The sequence below is a fragment of the Arabidopsis thaliana genome, chromosome 5 (assembly GCF_000001735.4).
Source record: "Arabidopsis thaliana chromosome 5, partial sequence".
Taxonomy (NCBI): Eukaryota; Viridiplantae; Streptophyta; class Magnoliopsida; order Brassicales; family Brassicaceae; genus Arabidopsis; species Arabidopsis thaliana.
Window position 1 is genome coordinate 16981230 of NC_003076.8, and position 16714 is coordinate 16997943.

At 37.0% G+C, this 16714-nt stretch overlaps 5 protein-coding genes and 1 pseudogene across 8 annotated transcripts; 4 read left to right on the forward strand and 2 right to left on the reverse strand.

Annotated features, from left to right (window-relative positions):
- The first annotated feature begins 919 nt into the window (after positions 1 to 919).
- AT5G42470 (BRCA1-A complex subunit BRE-like protein) lies at positions 920 to 3704 on the forward strand. The gene is made up of 13 exons (NM_123612.4): positions 920 to 1213; positions 1323 to 1413; positions 1492 to 1687; positions 1776 to 1866; positions 2083 to 2118; positions 2213 to 2314; positions 2402 to 2532; positions 2621 to 2669; positions 2733 to 2822; positions 2905 to 2958; positions 3105 to 3170; positions 3264 to 3361; positions 3443 to 3704. Exons 1-13 carry the CDS (start codon positions 1136 to 1138, stop codon positions 3507 to 3509), a joined length of 1149 nt encoding a protein of 382 aa, NP_199062.2. The 5' UTR covers positions 920 to 1135; the 3' UTR covers positions 3510 to 3704.
- A 162-nt stretch (positions 3705 to 3866) lies between these two features.
- Positions 3867 to 7567, forward strand: ARC6 (Chaperone DnaJ-domain superfamily protein). 2 transcript variants are annotated; one of them, NM_123613.4, is made up of 6 exons: positions 3867 to 4572; positions 4655 to 4879; positions 4967 to 5227; positions 5311 to 6298; positions 6588 to 6721; positions 6813 to 7567. In NM_123613.4, exons 1-6 carry the CDS (start codon positions 4066 to 4068, stop codon positions 7101 to 7103), a joined length of 2406 nt encoding a protein of 801 aa, NP_199063.1. In that variant the 5' UTR covers positions 3867 to 4065; the 3' UTR covers positions 7104 to 7567. The 2 variants fall into 2 exon arrangements, with proteins under 2 accessions (NP_199063.1, NP_001331076.1); NM_001344453.1 differs by having other exon boundaries at positions 3928 to 4572; positions 6588 to 7323.
- On the reverse strand, positions 7051 to 11525 carry AT5G42490 (ATP binding microtubule motor family protein; the record flags this gene model as incomplete). Of its 2 annotated transcripts, none has more annotated exons than NM_001344454.1 (10): positions 11219 to 11525; positions 11046 to 11135; positions 10863 to 10963; positions 10667 to 10780; positions 10507 to 10588; positions 10366 to 10433; positions 10219 to 10281; positions 8189 to 10120; positions 7817 to 8097; positions 7051 to 7725 (listed from the first exon to the last, which is right to left on the reverse strand). In NM_001344454.1, exons 1-10 carry the CDS (start codon positions 11391 to 11393, stop codon positions 7380 to 7382), a joined length of 3252 nt encoding a protein of 1083 aa, NP_001332452.1. In that variant the 5' UTR covers positions 11394 to 11525. The 2 variants fall into 2 exon arrangements, with proteins under 2 accessions (NP_001332452.1, NP_199064.1); NM_123614.2 differs by having other exon boundaries at positions 7380 to 7725; positions 8177 to 10120; positions 11219 to 11511.
- Positions 11526 to 12876: 1351 nt separating this feature from the next.
- On the reverse strand, positions 12877 to 13833 carry AT5G42500 (Disease resistance-responsive (dirigent-like protein) family protein). Its single transcript, NM_123615.3, has one exon. The coding sequence runs from the start codon at positions 13685 to 13687 to the stop codon at positions 13130 to 13132; it is 558 nt and encodes a 185-aa protein (NP_199065.1). The 5' UTR covers positions 13688 to 13833; the 3' UTR covers positions 12877 to 13129.
- A 1837-nt stretch (positions 13834 to 15670) lies between these two features.
- On the forward strand, positions 15671 to 15898 carry AT5G42504 (uncharacterized protein; the record flags this gene model as incomplete). The annotated part of the gene is made up of 1 exon (NM_001125888.1): positions 15671 to 15898. One exon carries the CDS (start codon positions 15671 to 15673, stop codon positions 15896 to 15898), a length of 228 nt encoding a protein of 75 aa, NP_001119360.1.
- Positions 15899 to 15938: 40 nt separating this feature from the next.
- Positions 15939 to 16525, forward strand: AT5G42505 (annotated as a pseudogene; the record flags this gene model as incomplete). Its single annotated transcript has 1 exon — positions 15939 to 16525.
- Positions 16526 to 16714: the final 189 nt, after the last annotated feature.

Here is a 16714-nt window from a genome sequence, read left to right on the forward strand (position 1 = left end):
TATTTCTTTTATTGTAAAGGGTAAAATCACATGTTCACTATTAACTTACCACTAAAATGCGGTAGTTTTGGATAGATATTGTAGAATGTAGTAGATTTAGAAAGGGTTTTCCAAAATGTGGTAGATTCAACAAAATTTCTTTTTTTTTAAAAAAAAAAATCTACCACATTCGAGAGTTGATACTTTGTTAGCTTTGCTTTGTATTGATAATTTTTTTTTTTTTTTTAATTGATAAAAAGAAAACTAGATATTGACATTCGGATTTCGGATCGGATTTGAATCGAAGTTTTTCGGATTCAGATAATTTGGATGGGAAAGTTTATTATCCATTCGGATTTTATGACTATTCGGTTTGGATGATGTTGGATTCAGATCGGTTTTAGGAAAAAAAATTGGTTAAATTTTACAAAAATTTGGTTAAATTTTACAAAAAATTGTATAATTGTAACAAATATGACTAAATTGTTTTGGATATCTAGGTTATTTCGGATATTTTTTGGTATAAAATTATAACTAAATATAACTAATATTTTTTAAAATTATAACTAAATATCATAATATTTTTAGAGGTATAATTTTATTTTGGGTTATCGAATATCCGTTTGGTTTTTGGTTCGAATCAGATTCGGTTCGAATAATTCGGATAGAAGAAGTCATTACCCATTTGGAGTTTTGTGATTATTCGATTTGGTTTCAAAACCGGATTTTTGGATCTGTTTCATATTGATTTTTGGATTTCGGATTTTATGTCTACTCCTAAAAAAACCCATGTAGTTTTCGTTTTAAGTGTAGAATTTATCTTTTGGTTGTAAGTTATATCTAGTCTATCTTTTGGGACGTTTGGTTTCCCATGTTTGGATTGTTTGTTGTAAGTCCTATGTACAACTCCATCTTCTATCGAGAATCTTTTAGAAGGAAAAAAAAAACTCGTATTTACGAAATTTGACAGTAGAAAACAAAAACCTAAGTACAATTCAAATTGACAAAAAAAAAAAAAAAGTAAAAATTCTTAAAAGGGGACTACAGTAAAAATTCATGTTAAATCTAACTGCTCGAACGTTCCAGTTTCCACCACCCGGCGCGTGAGTAGTACCACCGTCGTCACTTTCACAATCTCCCAACAGAGATCCTTCCCATGGCGTTCGAAGAATTCCCACCTCTAATCGCCGACCAGCTCCACTACTTACTCAATCACTCACCTGATTCCATCAAGGTAACAATAACATCCCCAATTTCACGATATTCAAGTCTTCTTTGGATTTTGCTTATCCTTCAGAAAATTAGGTTTTCTAAGCTTAAGAATCTGATTTTTTTCTTTATAGATCGCAAACGTGTGGTCTGGTAACAAAATTAATCCCAAGATTCTCGATCGCTTTACTCTCGTGATACCTTACTGTCTAGAGACAATCAAATGTAAGTGTTTCTTCGAGTAATTACGCTACGATGTTGTCGAAGCGGATCGTTGATTTCGTCGTGTTCTTATGGTTGCAGGGGATGTTATTTACAATTCAGAGTATGCAATGGATCCTCCAGATTTCGTATTTGGACCAGACGACGAAGATTTTGTGCCGTGTAAGTGTAGCGCTATTGCTCCTGATGATGATCAGATATCATCACTGGAGAAGGCTTTGTCTGAGTGGGATCACGAGGACTCCACTCGGTTACTTGTTATCATTCAAGGATTGAGGTTTTTTCCTTTGAAGCTTTTATCACCATTGTTTGTTTTAGAATTTGTCCTTTTTTTGAGGTTTGTGCTTGACTAAGTCGATGTTTAGGGATCAATATGTGGCCTACCAAAGAAGGCGTGTGGGTCAAGTTGATGATGATCGAGTTAAGTTTGAGATTAGCACCGTCTTAACTCGCAAGGTATCACTCTTGTTACTTTGTTTACGATAGAAATCATGATTAGTTTTGTTTGTGTAGCTAAGGCCTCTTCGAGCGTATAGATTCTGTTTAATGTTAGGCTTGTCACTAACTACGGTTTGATAAGTAATTTTGGTTCGGAACAACTGTAACCACTATTTTAGTTAGAATTTCTTATTGTTCTCTATGTTTATGTTCTTCTTGTTTGCTGATTCTCAGGGAATTGAAATGCAAATGGCTTCAGGAGTTGACAAGGTATTTATTGTTGTCAAGATTTTTGATTATTTATCTTTGAAGTTAGATGCATTGTATGCATTTGACTTTCCATTGCCTTTATTTTTTAGTGTAGCCAGAGGAAGTCAAGTTTGCAGTACCTCTTGTGATGGATATGAACATAAACAAAATGGTGGTTGGCTGCCCTTGGAAGCATCAGCAGAAGATTTATCTTCAGGTTTTCTCTTCGTTCTTATAATTTTATCCTTTTCTTCACTCTGTTAAAATTGCTGGCATCTTCTTGAGAAACTTGTTGCGGATCCAGGTAGTATACCCGATTCTTCGGAAATATGAAGCAGCACCGTCAGCACCTCGTTTGAAATTAGTATCATATTATGATTTAAAATCGCTATTCTCTGTTGAGGATGTTAAACTTTCTCCATGGATGGACGGGATGTAAGTTAGTTACAGATGTACACACAGTTCACTATACCTGCAAACCATACATGTATTAATCAGTAATACTTACATTTCTATTTCAAAGGTGCTTGGCTGAATATCTTCCCCATCTTGAAGAAACACTTGAGAGACAGGTCAGTTAAACTAAATCTTCTTAATTTCCTGAGTACGAGTGCCTTATTTACCTTAATTTCTAGATCCATGAAGCTGTTGCTGCAATTGATTTAAGGAGGAGTTTTATTGAGGCATTAAGTCTTAATCTGGGAAGACCTCTTGAAGCCGATCCTGTAAGCATTTCTTCGCACGCCTTGACATATATTTAGAACTATTTCCGAGCTTCTTAACTTTCTTATTTGTTTTTCTTGCTAGACCTTTTGCCGTAAGGCTACATTCCTTAATGCCTCTGGACAATTTACTTTCATGGTAATTATTCTATCACTATTCAAGCCTTGTTTAAAAAGTTCTATTCAATCTTTGCCAAAGTGGATTTTCATACTTGTCTTCTAGAGAAATCTCAATTTCACAAAAATATGTAGCAGTGGATTATTGGGTTTTTGGCTTTGCTGTAGGTTCATTTCTTCTTTTCAACTCAATTTCCGAAGCAGCAACCAACTCTGATGCTGCAAAGTTGTCAGGTATCAAAACTATTTGTAAACGAACTAAGTAGAAGGCTTCGACTTTCTCTTTATTTATTTAGGTATAAAAATTGACAAGCTTTTTATATGCAGCATTTAAACCAATCGAGTGTGCCAGTGAAATCGAATCTCCTCACTGAGTACCCATGGAGTCCAAGATGGGAAGTGGGACGCATGGCTGAGCGACTGTGGTTAGTCTCTATGGACTCTTTCTTAGATGTCTTATTTAACTAATTCTCCTTCTGAACATTTAAAATTTTACTTTTTTGCAGTGACTTCCTGACCGACGAGGCTGTCAACTTTAAAAAATATTGTAACGAAGCTCTGCTCCAACATTAGTGTATCTATTTCGAAAGTTAGTATTGTCCAAATTTTATGTGACACTCCTCTTGCTATGTAAACTGAAATGGATTACTGTTCTGCATTAAGGAGAATACAATTATAAGCAATTTGTCTTGATTTCAACAAGATTTTGCTTGGCTATAGGATTCATTGGCTCTGTTTGCTTTTACATTTACATGTCATAATAGTTTCGAATTTTACACATTTCAGTTGGATGTTAAGAAAAGAGAGGGAATTGATGGGGTTTTGTGGGTTTAAACTTTAAAGTAGTCAAGAATTAAGTCATTGGTTTACTGTTGCTCTATATGTGTAAAATGAAGGCAACTCCAACGGTTCTTAGGTGGAATAGATTATTTAGACGATTTAACATCATAAAGTCCGTGGCGACTGTAACATCATAGATTGTTTTTTATTTTTTTCAGTAGCTGGTGATGTTTTTTGATTTAACTTATACTACTCAAAATCAAAATTCCATAAACCCTAGACGACCAAACAGTCTCTTCAATATGTAAAACAGAACAAAGTTTTTGTAGTAGCCTAAAAAGACACTCCCATGGAAGCTCTGAGTCACGTCGGCATTGGTCTCTCCCCATTCCAATTATGCCGATTACCACCGGCGACGACAAAGCTCCGACGTAGCCACAACACCTCTACAACTATCTGCTCCGCCAGCAAATGGGCCGACCGTCTTCTCTCCGACTTCAATTTCACCTCCGATTCCTCCTCCTCCTCCTTCGCCACCGCCACCACCACCGCCACTCTCGTCTCTCCGCCACCATCTATTGATCGTCCCGAACGCCACGTCCCCATCCCCATTGATTTCTACCAGGTATTAGGAGCTCAAACACATTTCTTAACCGATGGAATCAGAAGAGCATTCGAAGCTAGGGTTTCGAAACCGCCGCAATTCGGTTTCAGCGACGACGCTTTAATCAGCCGGAGACAGATTCTTCAAGCTGCTTGCGAAACTCTGTCTAATCCTCGGTCTAGAAGAGAGTACAATGAAGGTCTTCTTGATGATGAAGAAGCTACAGTCATCACTGATGTTCCTTGGGATAAGGTAATTTCGATTTCGGAATAATAAAGTTTCTTCGTTTTAATTTCATGAATTGGATAAAGGAAGGAACTTTTATCTAGTGAAGGTTCCTGGTGCTCTCTGTGTATTGCAAGAAGGTGGTGAGACTGAGATAGTTCTTCGGGTTGGTGAGGCTCTGCTTAAGGAGAGGTTGCCTAAGTCGTTTAAGCAAGATGTGGTTTTAGTTATGGCGCTTGCGTTTCTCGATGTCTCGAGGGATGCTATGGCATTGGATCCACCTGATTTTATAACTGGTTATGAGTTTGTTGAGGAAGCTTTGAAGCTTTTACAGGTAGTTTGACTTGCTTTGGTAATTTGACGAGCGTTGGCTTTATAAGAACTTTCTTGATTTGATACTTTGTTATTGAGTCTTGTGTAGGAGGAAGGAGCAAGTAGCCTTGCACCGGATTTACGTGCACAAATTGATGAGACTTTGGAAGAGATCACTCCGCGTTATGTCTTGGAGCTACTTGGCTTACCGCTTGGTGATGATTACGCTGCGAAAAGACTAAATGGTTTAAGCGGTGTGCGGAATATTTTGTGGTCTGTTGGAGGAGGTGGAGCATCAGCTCTTGTTGGGGGTTTGACCCGTGAGAAGTTTATGAATGAGGCGTTTTTACGAATGACAGCTGCTGAGCAGGTATACAGTTTAGATACCTTTTTTTAATTTCTTTAGCATGATATAACTTTAGGTTTCTCATTTTAATGTATGTTGTGTGGTAGGTTGATCTTTTTGTAGCTACCCCAAGCAATATTCCAGCAGAGTCATTTGAAGTTTACGAAGTTGCACTTGCTCTTGTGGCTCAAGCTTTTATTGGTAAGAAGCCACACCTTTTACAGGATGCTGATAAGCAATTCCAGCAACTTCAGCAGGCTAAGGTAATGGCTATGGAGATTCCTGCGATGTTGTATGATACACGGAATAATTGGGAGATAGACTTCGGTCTAGAAAGGGGACTCTGTGCACTGCTTATAGGCAAAGTTGATGAATGCCGTATGTGGTTGGGCTTAGACAGTGAGGATTCACAATATAGGAATCCAGCTATTGTGGAGTTTGTTTTGGAGAATTCAAATCGTGATGACAATGATGATCTCCCTGGACTATGCAAATTGTTGGAAACCTGGTTGGCAGGGGTTGTCTTTCCTAGGTTCAGAGACACCAAAGATAAAAAATTTAAACTCGGGGACTACTATGATGATCCTATGGTTTTGAGTTACTTGGAAAGAGTGGAGGTAGTTCAGGGTTCTCCTTTAGCTGCTGCTGCAGCTATGGCAAGGATTGGAGCCGAGCATGTGAAAGCTAGTGCTATGCAGGCACTGCAGAAAGTTTTTCCTTCCCGCTATACAGATAGAAACTCGGCTGAACCCAAGGATGTGCAAGAGACAGTGTTTAGTGTAGATCCTGTTGGTAACAATGTAGGCCGTGATGGTGAGCCTGGTGTCTTTATTGCAGAAGCTGTAAGACCCTCTGAAAACTTTGAAACTAATGATTATGCAATTCGAGCTGGGGTCTCAGAGAGTAGCGTTGATGAAACTACTGTTGAAATGTCCGTTGCTGATATGTTAAAGGAGGCAAGTGTGAAGATCCTAGCTGCTGGTGTGGCAATTGGACTGATTTCACTGTTCAGCCAGAAGTATTTTCTTAAAAGCAGCTCATCTTTTCAACGCAAGGATATGGTTTCTTCTATGGAATCTGATGTCGCTACCATAGGTATGATTAAATGATGCAATTTTCATATATCTGCATTGCTCAAAATATGCTTGTTTTGTGAGCTAAGAACATAGTTCCCACTTAATACATGTCCCAAAAGTTGTACCAAGATTAACAAGTTGCTGAGTAAATTTCACTAATTATGCTGCTTGAATTTTTTGATCAAACTGTAGACAGAAATGTAAATTTCACTCTCAACATTTCTGTTTAGAATAACGTAGGATTAGAGATTGCCTTAGTGTGGCTTTGTCCAACTTTTCTTTCCTTGATTTTTTTCTTTTCGATTTAGGGTCAGTCAGAGCTGACGATTCAGAAGCACTTCCCAGAATGGATGCTAGGACTGCAGAGAATATAGTATCCAAGTGGCAGAAGATTAAGTCTCTGGCTTTTGGGCCTGATCACCGCATAGAAATGTTACCAGAGGTGAGGGAATAAATCTACAATTCAATCAATTGTGTGAAAACTGTTGGACATGATTATAGTCTGGTGCCTTGTTTGATTCTGTTATTTATAGGTTTTGGATGGGCGAATGCTGAAGATTTGGACTGACAGAGCAGCTGAAACTGCGCAGCTTGGGTTGGTTTATGATTATACACTGTTGAAACTATCTGTTGACAGTGTGACAGTCTCAGCAGATGGAACCCGTGCTCTGGTGGAAGCAACTCTGGAGGAGTCTGCTTGTCTATCTGATTTGGTTCATCCAGAAAACAATGCTACTGATGTCAGAACCTACACAACAAGATACGAAGTTTTCTGGTCCAAGTCAGGGTGGAAAATCACTGAAGGCTCTGTTCTTGCATCATAATATACTCATATGTAGCATGTCTGAGCTTGCGAGATTCTCTTTGTTTTGTAAATTCTCTCTCTAAGTTAGTGTTTATAAATGAACACAAAAAAATTAACGTTCTTGGCACACCCTTTTCCTTGATCTAAACTATAACATAAGGGCTACAATTTTGGATTCTTTCGCAATCAGGTACAAGCAGAACTTGACTTATCTTACATTCAAGCCTTTCACAACTTAACTATCAGTGTTTGGAGACTTCTGTCTTGTTTATGTTTTATAATTGTGCTCTGGTTATCATCTGGTCAAGCGTATAGCAGAGAATGATTTGGTAAATCTCCAGCCAGATGATTTTACGTTTTCGGTTCTAGGTAACAAGCTGAGGCCAAACATTTCCTTCGGCATTCGACTTGGCTCAACAAATCCAAGCAGCTTAGCCACAAGAGAAGCACTTTCTTTTATGTGGTCCATATCTTGGGTGTTGGTCCACAGCTTGTGCGCCACTTGCAGGCTTCTCTGCTTTGAGTTCACCTCCACGCCCCATTTTTGGTAAAGCCCTATTCTTTGGTTCCATGGAAACTTCTTTGGTAATTGTTTGGAAATCCATTCCTTCTCGCGTGTGAGTGCCTTCACTGTTTGCATCCTGATTAGACACCAAAGGAATTGGTTAGCATACTTATGAGTATATGATTGATATTGATGAGACTCGTTAAAAAGGTGTTGCAGAAAAATACCTTGATGTTTCCATGTCATTAGATATCGTCTGCTTCAGAAAAGATAGCCTTCGAAGTTCAACTTCCATATAAACATAGTCTGAAGGATCACCTTTGAAGAGCAAAAAGAAGTAGGTTCTGTGAACCAGTGGTACATTGCATGCTGCCCAAAGCTCAATTATTTTCCTTTGCTGTCTCTCAAAGTCTGAAGAACTGATTGAATATTGTCCATTAGCAGCTACCTGTAGTTTCTCCTGGGAAGCCTCTGTGGAATCTGTTTCCTTAGGTTTTGCTTCTTCTACCTGCATTTTGTGATCATCCAAACTGTTGAGAAACGAAAGAAGTTTTTGTCTCCCCAAGAAAATATTTTTTTTGGCTTACCGAATCACCAACCTGCTCTCTCTGTGACTGATTATTGGTGGCATCTGTGGTTTCTTTATTTATATCCTGAGGATTTGGCAATGCATTCTCGTTTCCTCTAACGCTATCTGCAGGGCTTTCCGGTCTGATCTCCATTCTTTCGGTTTTTGTGGGAGCGTATGGAATCCCATAATCTAGCTCCGGTGTCGAGTCAATTGAGTGATGCTTCTTTGCCATTTCCTCAAGCCCTGCTACAAATTCACGGAAGCTATTGCCCATCTCAGGATCATAGTCTTTCAGGCTACGCGTATCAATGGAGGTAGAACTCCCTGAATCAAAGGAAATGCTCGAAGTGTTGGGTCTTCCAGGAGAAGCTTTTGTCTGCATAACCCTCCAGGTAGGTGATGTATTGTTACTAACTTCCAAACTCTCAAACCAATGAGGAGATCTAACACTCAAGAGATTTTCTCTGCAACTTCGGCTTCTTTTGGCAGTAAAATATTCTGGAGGACTCTTGAAATCTCTTCTGAAGGAGGGTGATTGTTGTTGTTCTGCTGTGTGCATGCTCATAAGGTATTCAATTTTCTTCTGCATCTCCTTAACTTTTTCTTTCAAAGCCATGTAAGTGTCGTTGTCATTATCATCTGTCCCAATATTTTTGCAGACAGATGATTCGTTACAATCTTTATCAGCCTCTTGTTGCTGTTTGCTCTCCCACTTATCTCTAGATGTCGCATCCTCATCTAACTTAGCATCGTTGGGTGTTAACTCCACTTCGACTGTTGCTTCTGATTGGTTATTAATAGGGAGTGAATTCAATTCACAGTCTTCCGTTGATTGCTGTTCTGACTGAGCATTTTCTTCTTTATTTAAGCATTGCTCAGCTTGCTTTGTGGAAGGACTCATTTTCCTCTCTTCATTCTTCATTTGTTCCTCTTCATTCACAGATTCCTGTGATTCTTGAGCTTCAACTGATGGGCCTATCTCCAAATCCGAGTTCTTTAGAGTTAGCTCATAGGTCTCAGGCTTAGCATTCACATCTATTGTTTTTAAAGATAAGTCAACATTTTCCTTTTCTGCAGGTGTGCTAATCTCCATATCTTCATTCTCGGCTTTCTCATTACTTGTAGAAGAGTTATAGCTTTGTTCGTATTCCAGAGCTGATAATGGTTCGTCCTTTCTAGGTGTGCTAATCTCCATGACTTCATTCTCGGCTCTCTCATTACCTGTATAAGAGTTATAGCTTTGTTCGTATTCTAGAGCTGGTAAAGTTTCTTCCTTTGCTGCAGGTATGCTAATCTCCATGTCTTCATTCTCGGCTTTCTCAATACCTGTAGAAGGGTTATAGCTTTGTTCGTGTTCCAGACCTGGTAAAGTTTCTTCCTTTCTAGGTGAGAGAACCTCAGAGATAGCTATCTTATCAACAATGTCGTCTAATGAGTCATGGCTTTCGCATGCTGCTGGTTGTCCACTACTCTGCTCAGCTTCAGGTTCAATGCATCTAACTTCTTTGCATGCATCTTCCAGTCTTTCGTCGGTTATTTGAACCAACTCTTCCCAGTCATCATACAGGTTATGCCTCGAAAATTGAGGGGTCTTATCATCTAGCAGGAAATCATCTTCTTCAGAATTTTCCAAAAACTCAAAGTTCCTCTCGGTTAAGTTATTGATGATACTAGGTTCTCCAAGATCTGTTGAATCATAGCTTCTTCTTCGGAAATCAGCATCAAAATCCATGGAGCTAAACATGGATTGTTCATCCATCCTAGAAGACCGCTCTTCTGCTGTTGATTTAAGTAAATTCTCCACCTGAGATTGAGCTATATCACATGGATCGAACCTTAGTTTGCGGATGACCGTTCCAAGAGTAAGTAAACTCCTGTTTATATGACAACCTTCTTTCAATCTTGTACCAGCAGATAAAGTCTGAGAAGCACGTTCACTTCCAGCCAGATCAATGAAGCACTTGAGAGGCAGAGAACCAAAAACACATGTCAGCAGAGAAAGAAAAAGGTAGTAAGCTTAATCAATCAAAAACACTACTCATTGTAATTGTATAATACCACGGACGCTGCAAGAGTGCTTGAGCTATCCGGAGAATATTCTCGACCAGTGCTTTCGATTGTCTGCAGGAAATGCATTGTTTAGCATAGCGAGGATGAAAAGTTAGAATCGACGAACAAAAGGATGGATTAACTGAGAATATGTACCAGCCGGAGTATTTGATGTGATCTAGAGCTAACTTCATTCAGGGAGGTCTCTCCAATCTTCCTCTGAGCTGCAACAACACTGGTACATTAGTTAACGTTCAACTTAATTGAAATATTTGTAAGCCCGGGCATGTTACTCACTTTCACAGACTGTAAGAAGTTCCTCTAGATGTGTTCTGTCTTGGATGGTCTCCTCAATAAGTTTCTCAACGACGGTTCCTCTCTGATGAAGCAAGCGGATGGAAATGAGTGGGTCTAACACAATATGATAGCATAATATCGAAAAACACGCGATGTGTACCTCTGGATCATCGAGGAGCCTCCGTTGATTATTATCCCCACTTAGGAGATCCCTCACAGCTTCATTGTAGATCTCAATCGCAGAGAATTTGAGGGTAAATTTGCGGTCCGTATGCTGAAGAAAATGAAAAAGTTTGGTTACTTATGAAGGAAGAAATAAGAAAGAGATGTCAATGCCGCAGGGTTTTTGTTCAAACCTTTTGAATGTAACAAAAAATGTCATCCATTGCAAATTTAGTGATGCCACACATTGTATACGTCTTCCCACTGCTTGTCTGTCCATATGCGAAAATACTTGCTGCAAAACCAAATGTGTCAAACCAAATTCATTGTTACAAAGACAAATTAGATCAAAGTATTTAAGGTTGTTTTTTGGTTACAGTTGATTCCGCCGAGAACACAAAGAGCAACCTCCTTCGCTCCATCTTCATAGACTTGTTTCGTGGGAGAATCAAATCCAAACACTTTGTCTGTAAAACAAAATTTAAAAAAAATCTTAGCATCATGATTCCACAATGGTTGAATCAGCCTTGAATATTTCTGAACATCTTACCAAATGTATAGGTAGAGGGGAAGAGAGACCTCTCAGGCAAATTGTTATTGCATACTATTGTTGTGTTGTTTACACATTCCCAATCACATATATCATTCCTCGCCTTCTCTTTCTCGTTCTGCGGCCTTACCCTTACCGAAACCAATATCTTCTCCCCCTTTCCGCCACTCGCCATTTTCTATACCCTCTCTTTCTTCAATACATTCCTACCGGAATTGGAACCCCTTGCTTGAAGATGAAGGGAGAGAGAAAAAAGGTTTAGGTTGAGAAGAATAATGGATTTAAGAAAAAGATAGAATTAGAAGGCAAATTCTAATAATGGGTGATAATTAAGGCTTTATTGGGGTTTCTTCTTCCTCAAACAAACATCTATATATTCTCTAAACCCTAAAATAAGAATGTAGACAGATATATCCTCAGCTAACCTATGACCTGGCTAAGCTTTTTACACTATTGGCCAAAAGGCCCAAAACGATCAAAATACAGATATTAGAGAAAATTGTATCCAATCAAATATTGAAATTTGAAAACCATGAATGCGTTGCCTTGTCAAACACACAACTGAAAGCATTGGTGGCATTTACCAAGAATCTACCCTTATGTTCTATCTTACAAATAAAAAAGATCGTATAAATTCATTGTTAATATGGAACAATATTACATATTATATGAGCGACATATTATATGAACCGGTGAACGTAAGTGAATATGAAAATTAACACAAACACTTCATAAAGTCGAAAAATACAAGTAAAGGAAATCATTCACATCATTATTTTACCTCTCTATTACTCTATATCGTTGTTTTTCTTTTATGTTTGAAATTGTTTCACAAGCATATCCTAAGTTGTATTAACATGTTATTGAGATTTAGGGCTTTGAGTGTTTACTTCTCACACAAGAAACATATAGATCTCACAATATTATGTATGTGGATATATGAGTTTTCTCTTTTAGAACTCTCTGTACTCGTCGATTTATGTATCTCTATCTCCAAATCCAGGATTATCCTCTTCTGGTCAAGTTACTTCTCTTTTATCCTCTTCCTTGGGATTATCACTTCATCTGACTCGTGAGCTGAATTGCTTCTCTCGATGGTCTTTTTTGTTTTTGGTAAAAGGTGAAGTTACTTCTGTCGATGGTTGAAATTCTGAGTATGGTTTTTGCTTCCATGTTTTAACAAATTTTGTAAAACCTAAACAATTTCATTTTAATAAATATTTTAATTCTTAGTCAAGATAAATAGCAGAGGTTTGAGAAAAAGAGACGAAATTGGTCTATTTTGGGATCGTTTTGCTATAAGGTTCCACTTTCGTGTGCTGTCTCATGCTTCTACAAAAGTTTTAATAGATCAGAAGAATCTTAAGGGCATCTTTAACTCATCTCTATTTTTATCTCTAACATAAAGATTTCTATTTTTAGGAACCATTGGAGTAAAAATAGAGATTTCTATTTTTTCTCTGTATTTACAAGAAAAAATAGAGACAATCATTGAAAATGGTCTAACTTGTTAATATATAGTAGAAGAATTAATTAGTGGAAAGAGAGAATTTTTTTTTTCATGAAGGTCCATCAAATTTAGCATTTACATTCACATTTTTTTTAATATGAATTAATAATGGGAATCAAAGCTGGTCTTAATAATTATTGGTACAGTTTTTTATTTAAATGTATTAAAAATTGATTAGCTATGGCGTTGTTTTTAATGGTTTCATATACTAAAACCGTGAACCCAATATTGGTTTAATCAATATTAAAACCCAACTTTATTTTTGATCCAATTCCCTAGGTTCAAAGTTCAAACAACTACACCTTTTAAACTTTAAACGACACAACAAAAACAGAACACAATATAAGAAAACCAAAGTGAAACAATTTGTTTCGGAAAGACATTAGACAATATGCAAATGATTAATGCCAAATGAAGACATTATACTCGACCACGGCATCTAGACCAACAACCTTATAAGTCTTGGCCTGTGCATAGCCTCTAGCAAACCTGAAAGCACCGGTTCCTCCAATAATTGGCATCTCTCTCACCTTCGAAAATATCTCATTCCGTCCATACATCGCGACGGTGCTTCCATTAAACTCTCCCGCCGTAAAAGCCAAGTTAAAGACCATTGTGAAGCTTATGTTCTTCATGGCTGTCAATGCGTACATCCCTTGAGCTCTTCCCACTTCCTTTGAGCTCGGGTCTGGTCCTTCGGTCAACGGATCATCAGCGATCATAATCACGCCAAAATTGACGTTGGAGGAGTTTGTTCGGCGGGCTTCCGCAACTTTGACGGCGGTAGGTTTGTCACCGGAGATGACGTCATGGAAGTAAAAGTGGAGGTGGGTGAATTTATCCGGCTTGTAGCCTTGACACGGCTTTGTTGTGGAGTAAGCTTCGGATTCTGTAACGGATACGGAAAGAAGTAGAATAGTTGACAAAAGAGGAAGAAGAAGGAGAAAACGTTTAGCCATGTTAGTGATATGATACTGTTGGAAATGAAAATATGATTTATATATACACAAAGCAAAATCAGTACTCTATTGTTGGTTTATATTACATTTGAATATGTCGTTTTCAGATATGACATTACCATGATTCATACAGGTATAAACAACTAGATATTTCCACCTGTATGAATCATGGTAACGTTATATCGGAGTTTTTTTAATAAAGGTCCAATGGTTAGAAGAATTCTAATGCTCTACTGCGATATGGGATTAGTCTAGGTTTCGGTATGGGATTCTCCCGTTTAACAAAAAAAAAGAAAAGTACTGTATTTGATAGTAATTTAAAATAGGTATAAATAAAAGTACGTAGTTGATAATTAACACAAATAAGAATAAAAATAAAATTCTGCATTGTGCGCTACATAATGATGTAAATAAATATATAAAATAAAGGTATGTAGTAGTTGAAAGAAAGATGTAAGACATTCTTGTCTACATTAATGTAAGACAAAGTCAATAATACTACTGTTCTCTAATTAATTATATTTCCTTTTGGTACACCATGAATGATCCATCCACTTTACAAAGACACTACAACTTTTTGAGACGGCTTCTGTTTGGAACCACGCCAATTATTCAATTACAAATGATTCCACCCATGCGTAAAACACACCATTTTTTAAAAAGATTAACTAATTGTTTGGTTTAGTTGGTCAAGTTTTTATTATATTACTTTTAACCACACTAGTGAGATTGTATGGTTGAACCTTTGGTTTCTTAAAATTTGCTTTAAAAGAATTATATAAATTATCTTATAACTAAACGTAGATAATCTTTAAGAATATATATACACTAATATACATGCAAAATACATGGGTTTTTTTTTTGTTACTTGATGTTGTGAAGTCAAACATTTTCAAATACAATTAAAGAAAAATACAATGCGTAATACTATATAATTAGGAAATTATGTTTAAGAAAGCGTTAAGGACTGAGTGGACAACAACACATCGCCTACACCAAAATTTAATCAAAATAAAACGATTAAAGACGGTTGATGTATCTATGGAATGGTATATAATGTATATGATACATCAAATTAAAGTAAAAACAAAAAAAAACCAATAATTATATGTAGTCTAATAATAAAAATATTGATTTGGTTAAGAATATAAAACTTACTTATTTTTGACGAAGCCATATCATAGACTTCTTAAAATTTCAAATTTTAGGGGTTCATCGTCTTATATAAAAGATAATCTTGAAAATAAAATTATAGGAAATTAGATGAAGTCAAATTAATATAAGTTAAAGAGAAATTATAAATATATATTAAATGAAAATATATAAACACATAAGTCATATAACCCACGTAGGCGACGCCAAGTCTGTTTACACTCCATCTTTTTCCGTTTAAAAGCCATATTATATAAATATGATGAAGATACAAATGATGGAGATCAATGAAATGATTCCAAAAACTAAGCCGAGGGATAACAGAATATCTTCAGACACTATGCCCAAAAGAGGGGAGCCGAAACTAAAATAAAAGAAATCATACAATATAATCAGAATCAGGCACTAACTAAAACGCCTATCACCAAACCATTTTAGAGAAAAGCTTGATAAAGTGACTAACCTAAAGGGGCTAGTAACTCCACCACAACGGAGAGCGGTTTTCCCTTTAACAAATGAAGACTATCTCATTGAAAAGTAGAACAAATGCATTTATTGAGGATATACGGACCGGTTTACATCTAGTTATTTTCGGTAATGTTAGGGAAAATACCAAAAAAATATATCAATTATTTTTAATTTATACGTTTAATATTCAATTATTTTTTGTTGAAAGATTAATACATAAAGTAATAAAACTGTGTAATTTAATATCCAAACCATTAACTGTTGTTATTTTCATTCTCACGATCTTACAACAAAAATAAAATTTCAATTTTACCTTTACCATCTCAATTTTTTCTAGAGGTGGATCTATCAGTCCAACCGTCTATGTCTCTCCAGGGAATTCACGAATCGATCGATCCAGAGGTGGATCGATCGATCCCACCGTATATGTCTGAAACGTTGAAGTACGGACCGATCGGTCCAACCGTCTATGGCCGATTTGTTGTAGCCTGGACCAATCGGTTTACCCCGTCTTCTCTCCGCTTCAGCTTTTCTCGTTCTTTCTCGACCCGAATAAACTCAAAACTATCTAATCCATTCACAAGTACCTAAAACCTGCAAAAGACTCAAGACTTGATCAAAAAGACGTAAAAACGGACTACGACATGATAAATGACTCAAAACGAAGGTTAGACAAGAGATCTAAGACACCAAAAACGCAACATATCAATAGTCTTATCACTTATGTTACCATGAAATAAACATATAATGTAGTTACAAACTTACAATGTTTTTTAGATGATTACTAATGTACTGGAATTTGTATATCACAATTCTTTTAAGTTATTCAAGGCACTAGTGGAGAAAGATTCAAGGCACTATTGGAGAATGCTTTTCTCTCAAATTTGGCTCATTTTATATTGACAATGGAGGCAAGTATCTAGCACTGGCAAACTTCCTTGCATATCACGGCATCAACCATTACAAAACACCACCACACACTCCGAAGCATAATGGTTTTTCTGAAAGAAAGCATCGTCATATCCTAGAGACATGCTTGTCTTTACTTATTCACGCTTCCATGCCCGTCAAAGACGATGCTTAAACAAGTTCTGCAAGCATGTATCGACGAGCTGGGGCAGTTTCTTCTCAGTGTTGGGTTTAGTCTTATCTCCGCAAGGTTCAGATTTAAAGATGTTCTTACCAAGGCTTTACCACGGACGCAGTTTCATCTTCTCTTTGACAAGATTAGACTCACAAATGGTGGTTCATCTTGAGGGGGCATATAATGATATATTATATATCTTCATCTTACTATTCCTGTGTACATTTTCCTTTCCTCTAGATATACCCTATGCACACCTCACCAAAAAAATTATAACCACTTATATTATACGAATGCCAAATCTCGATATAACAATTTAATTA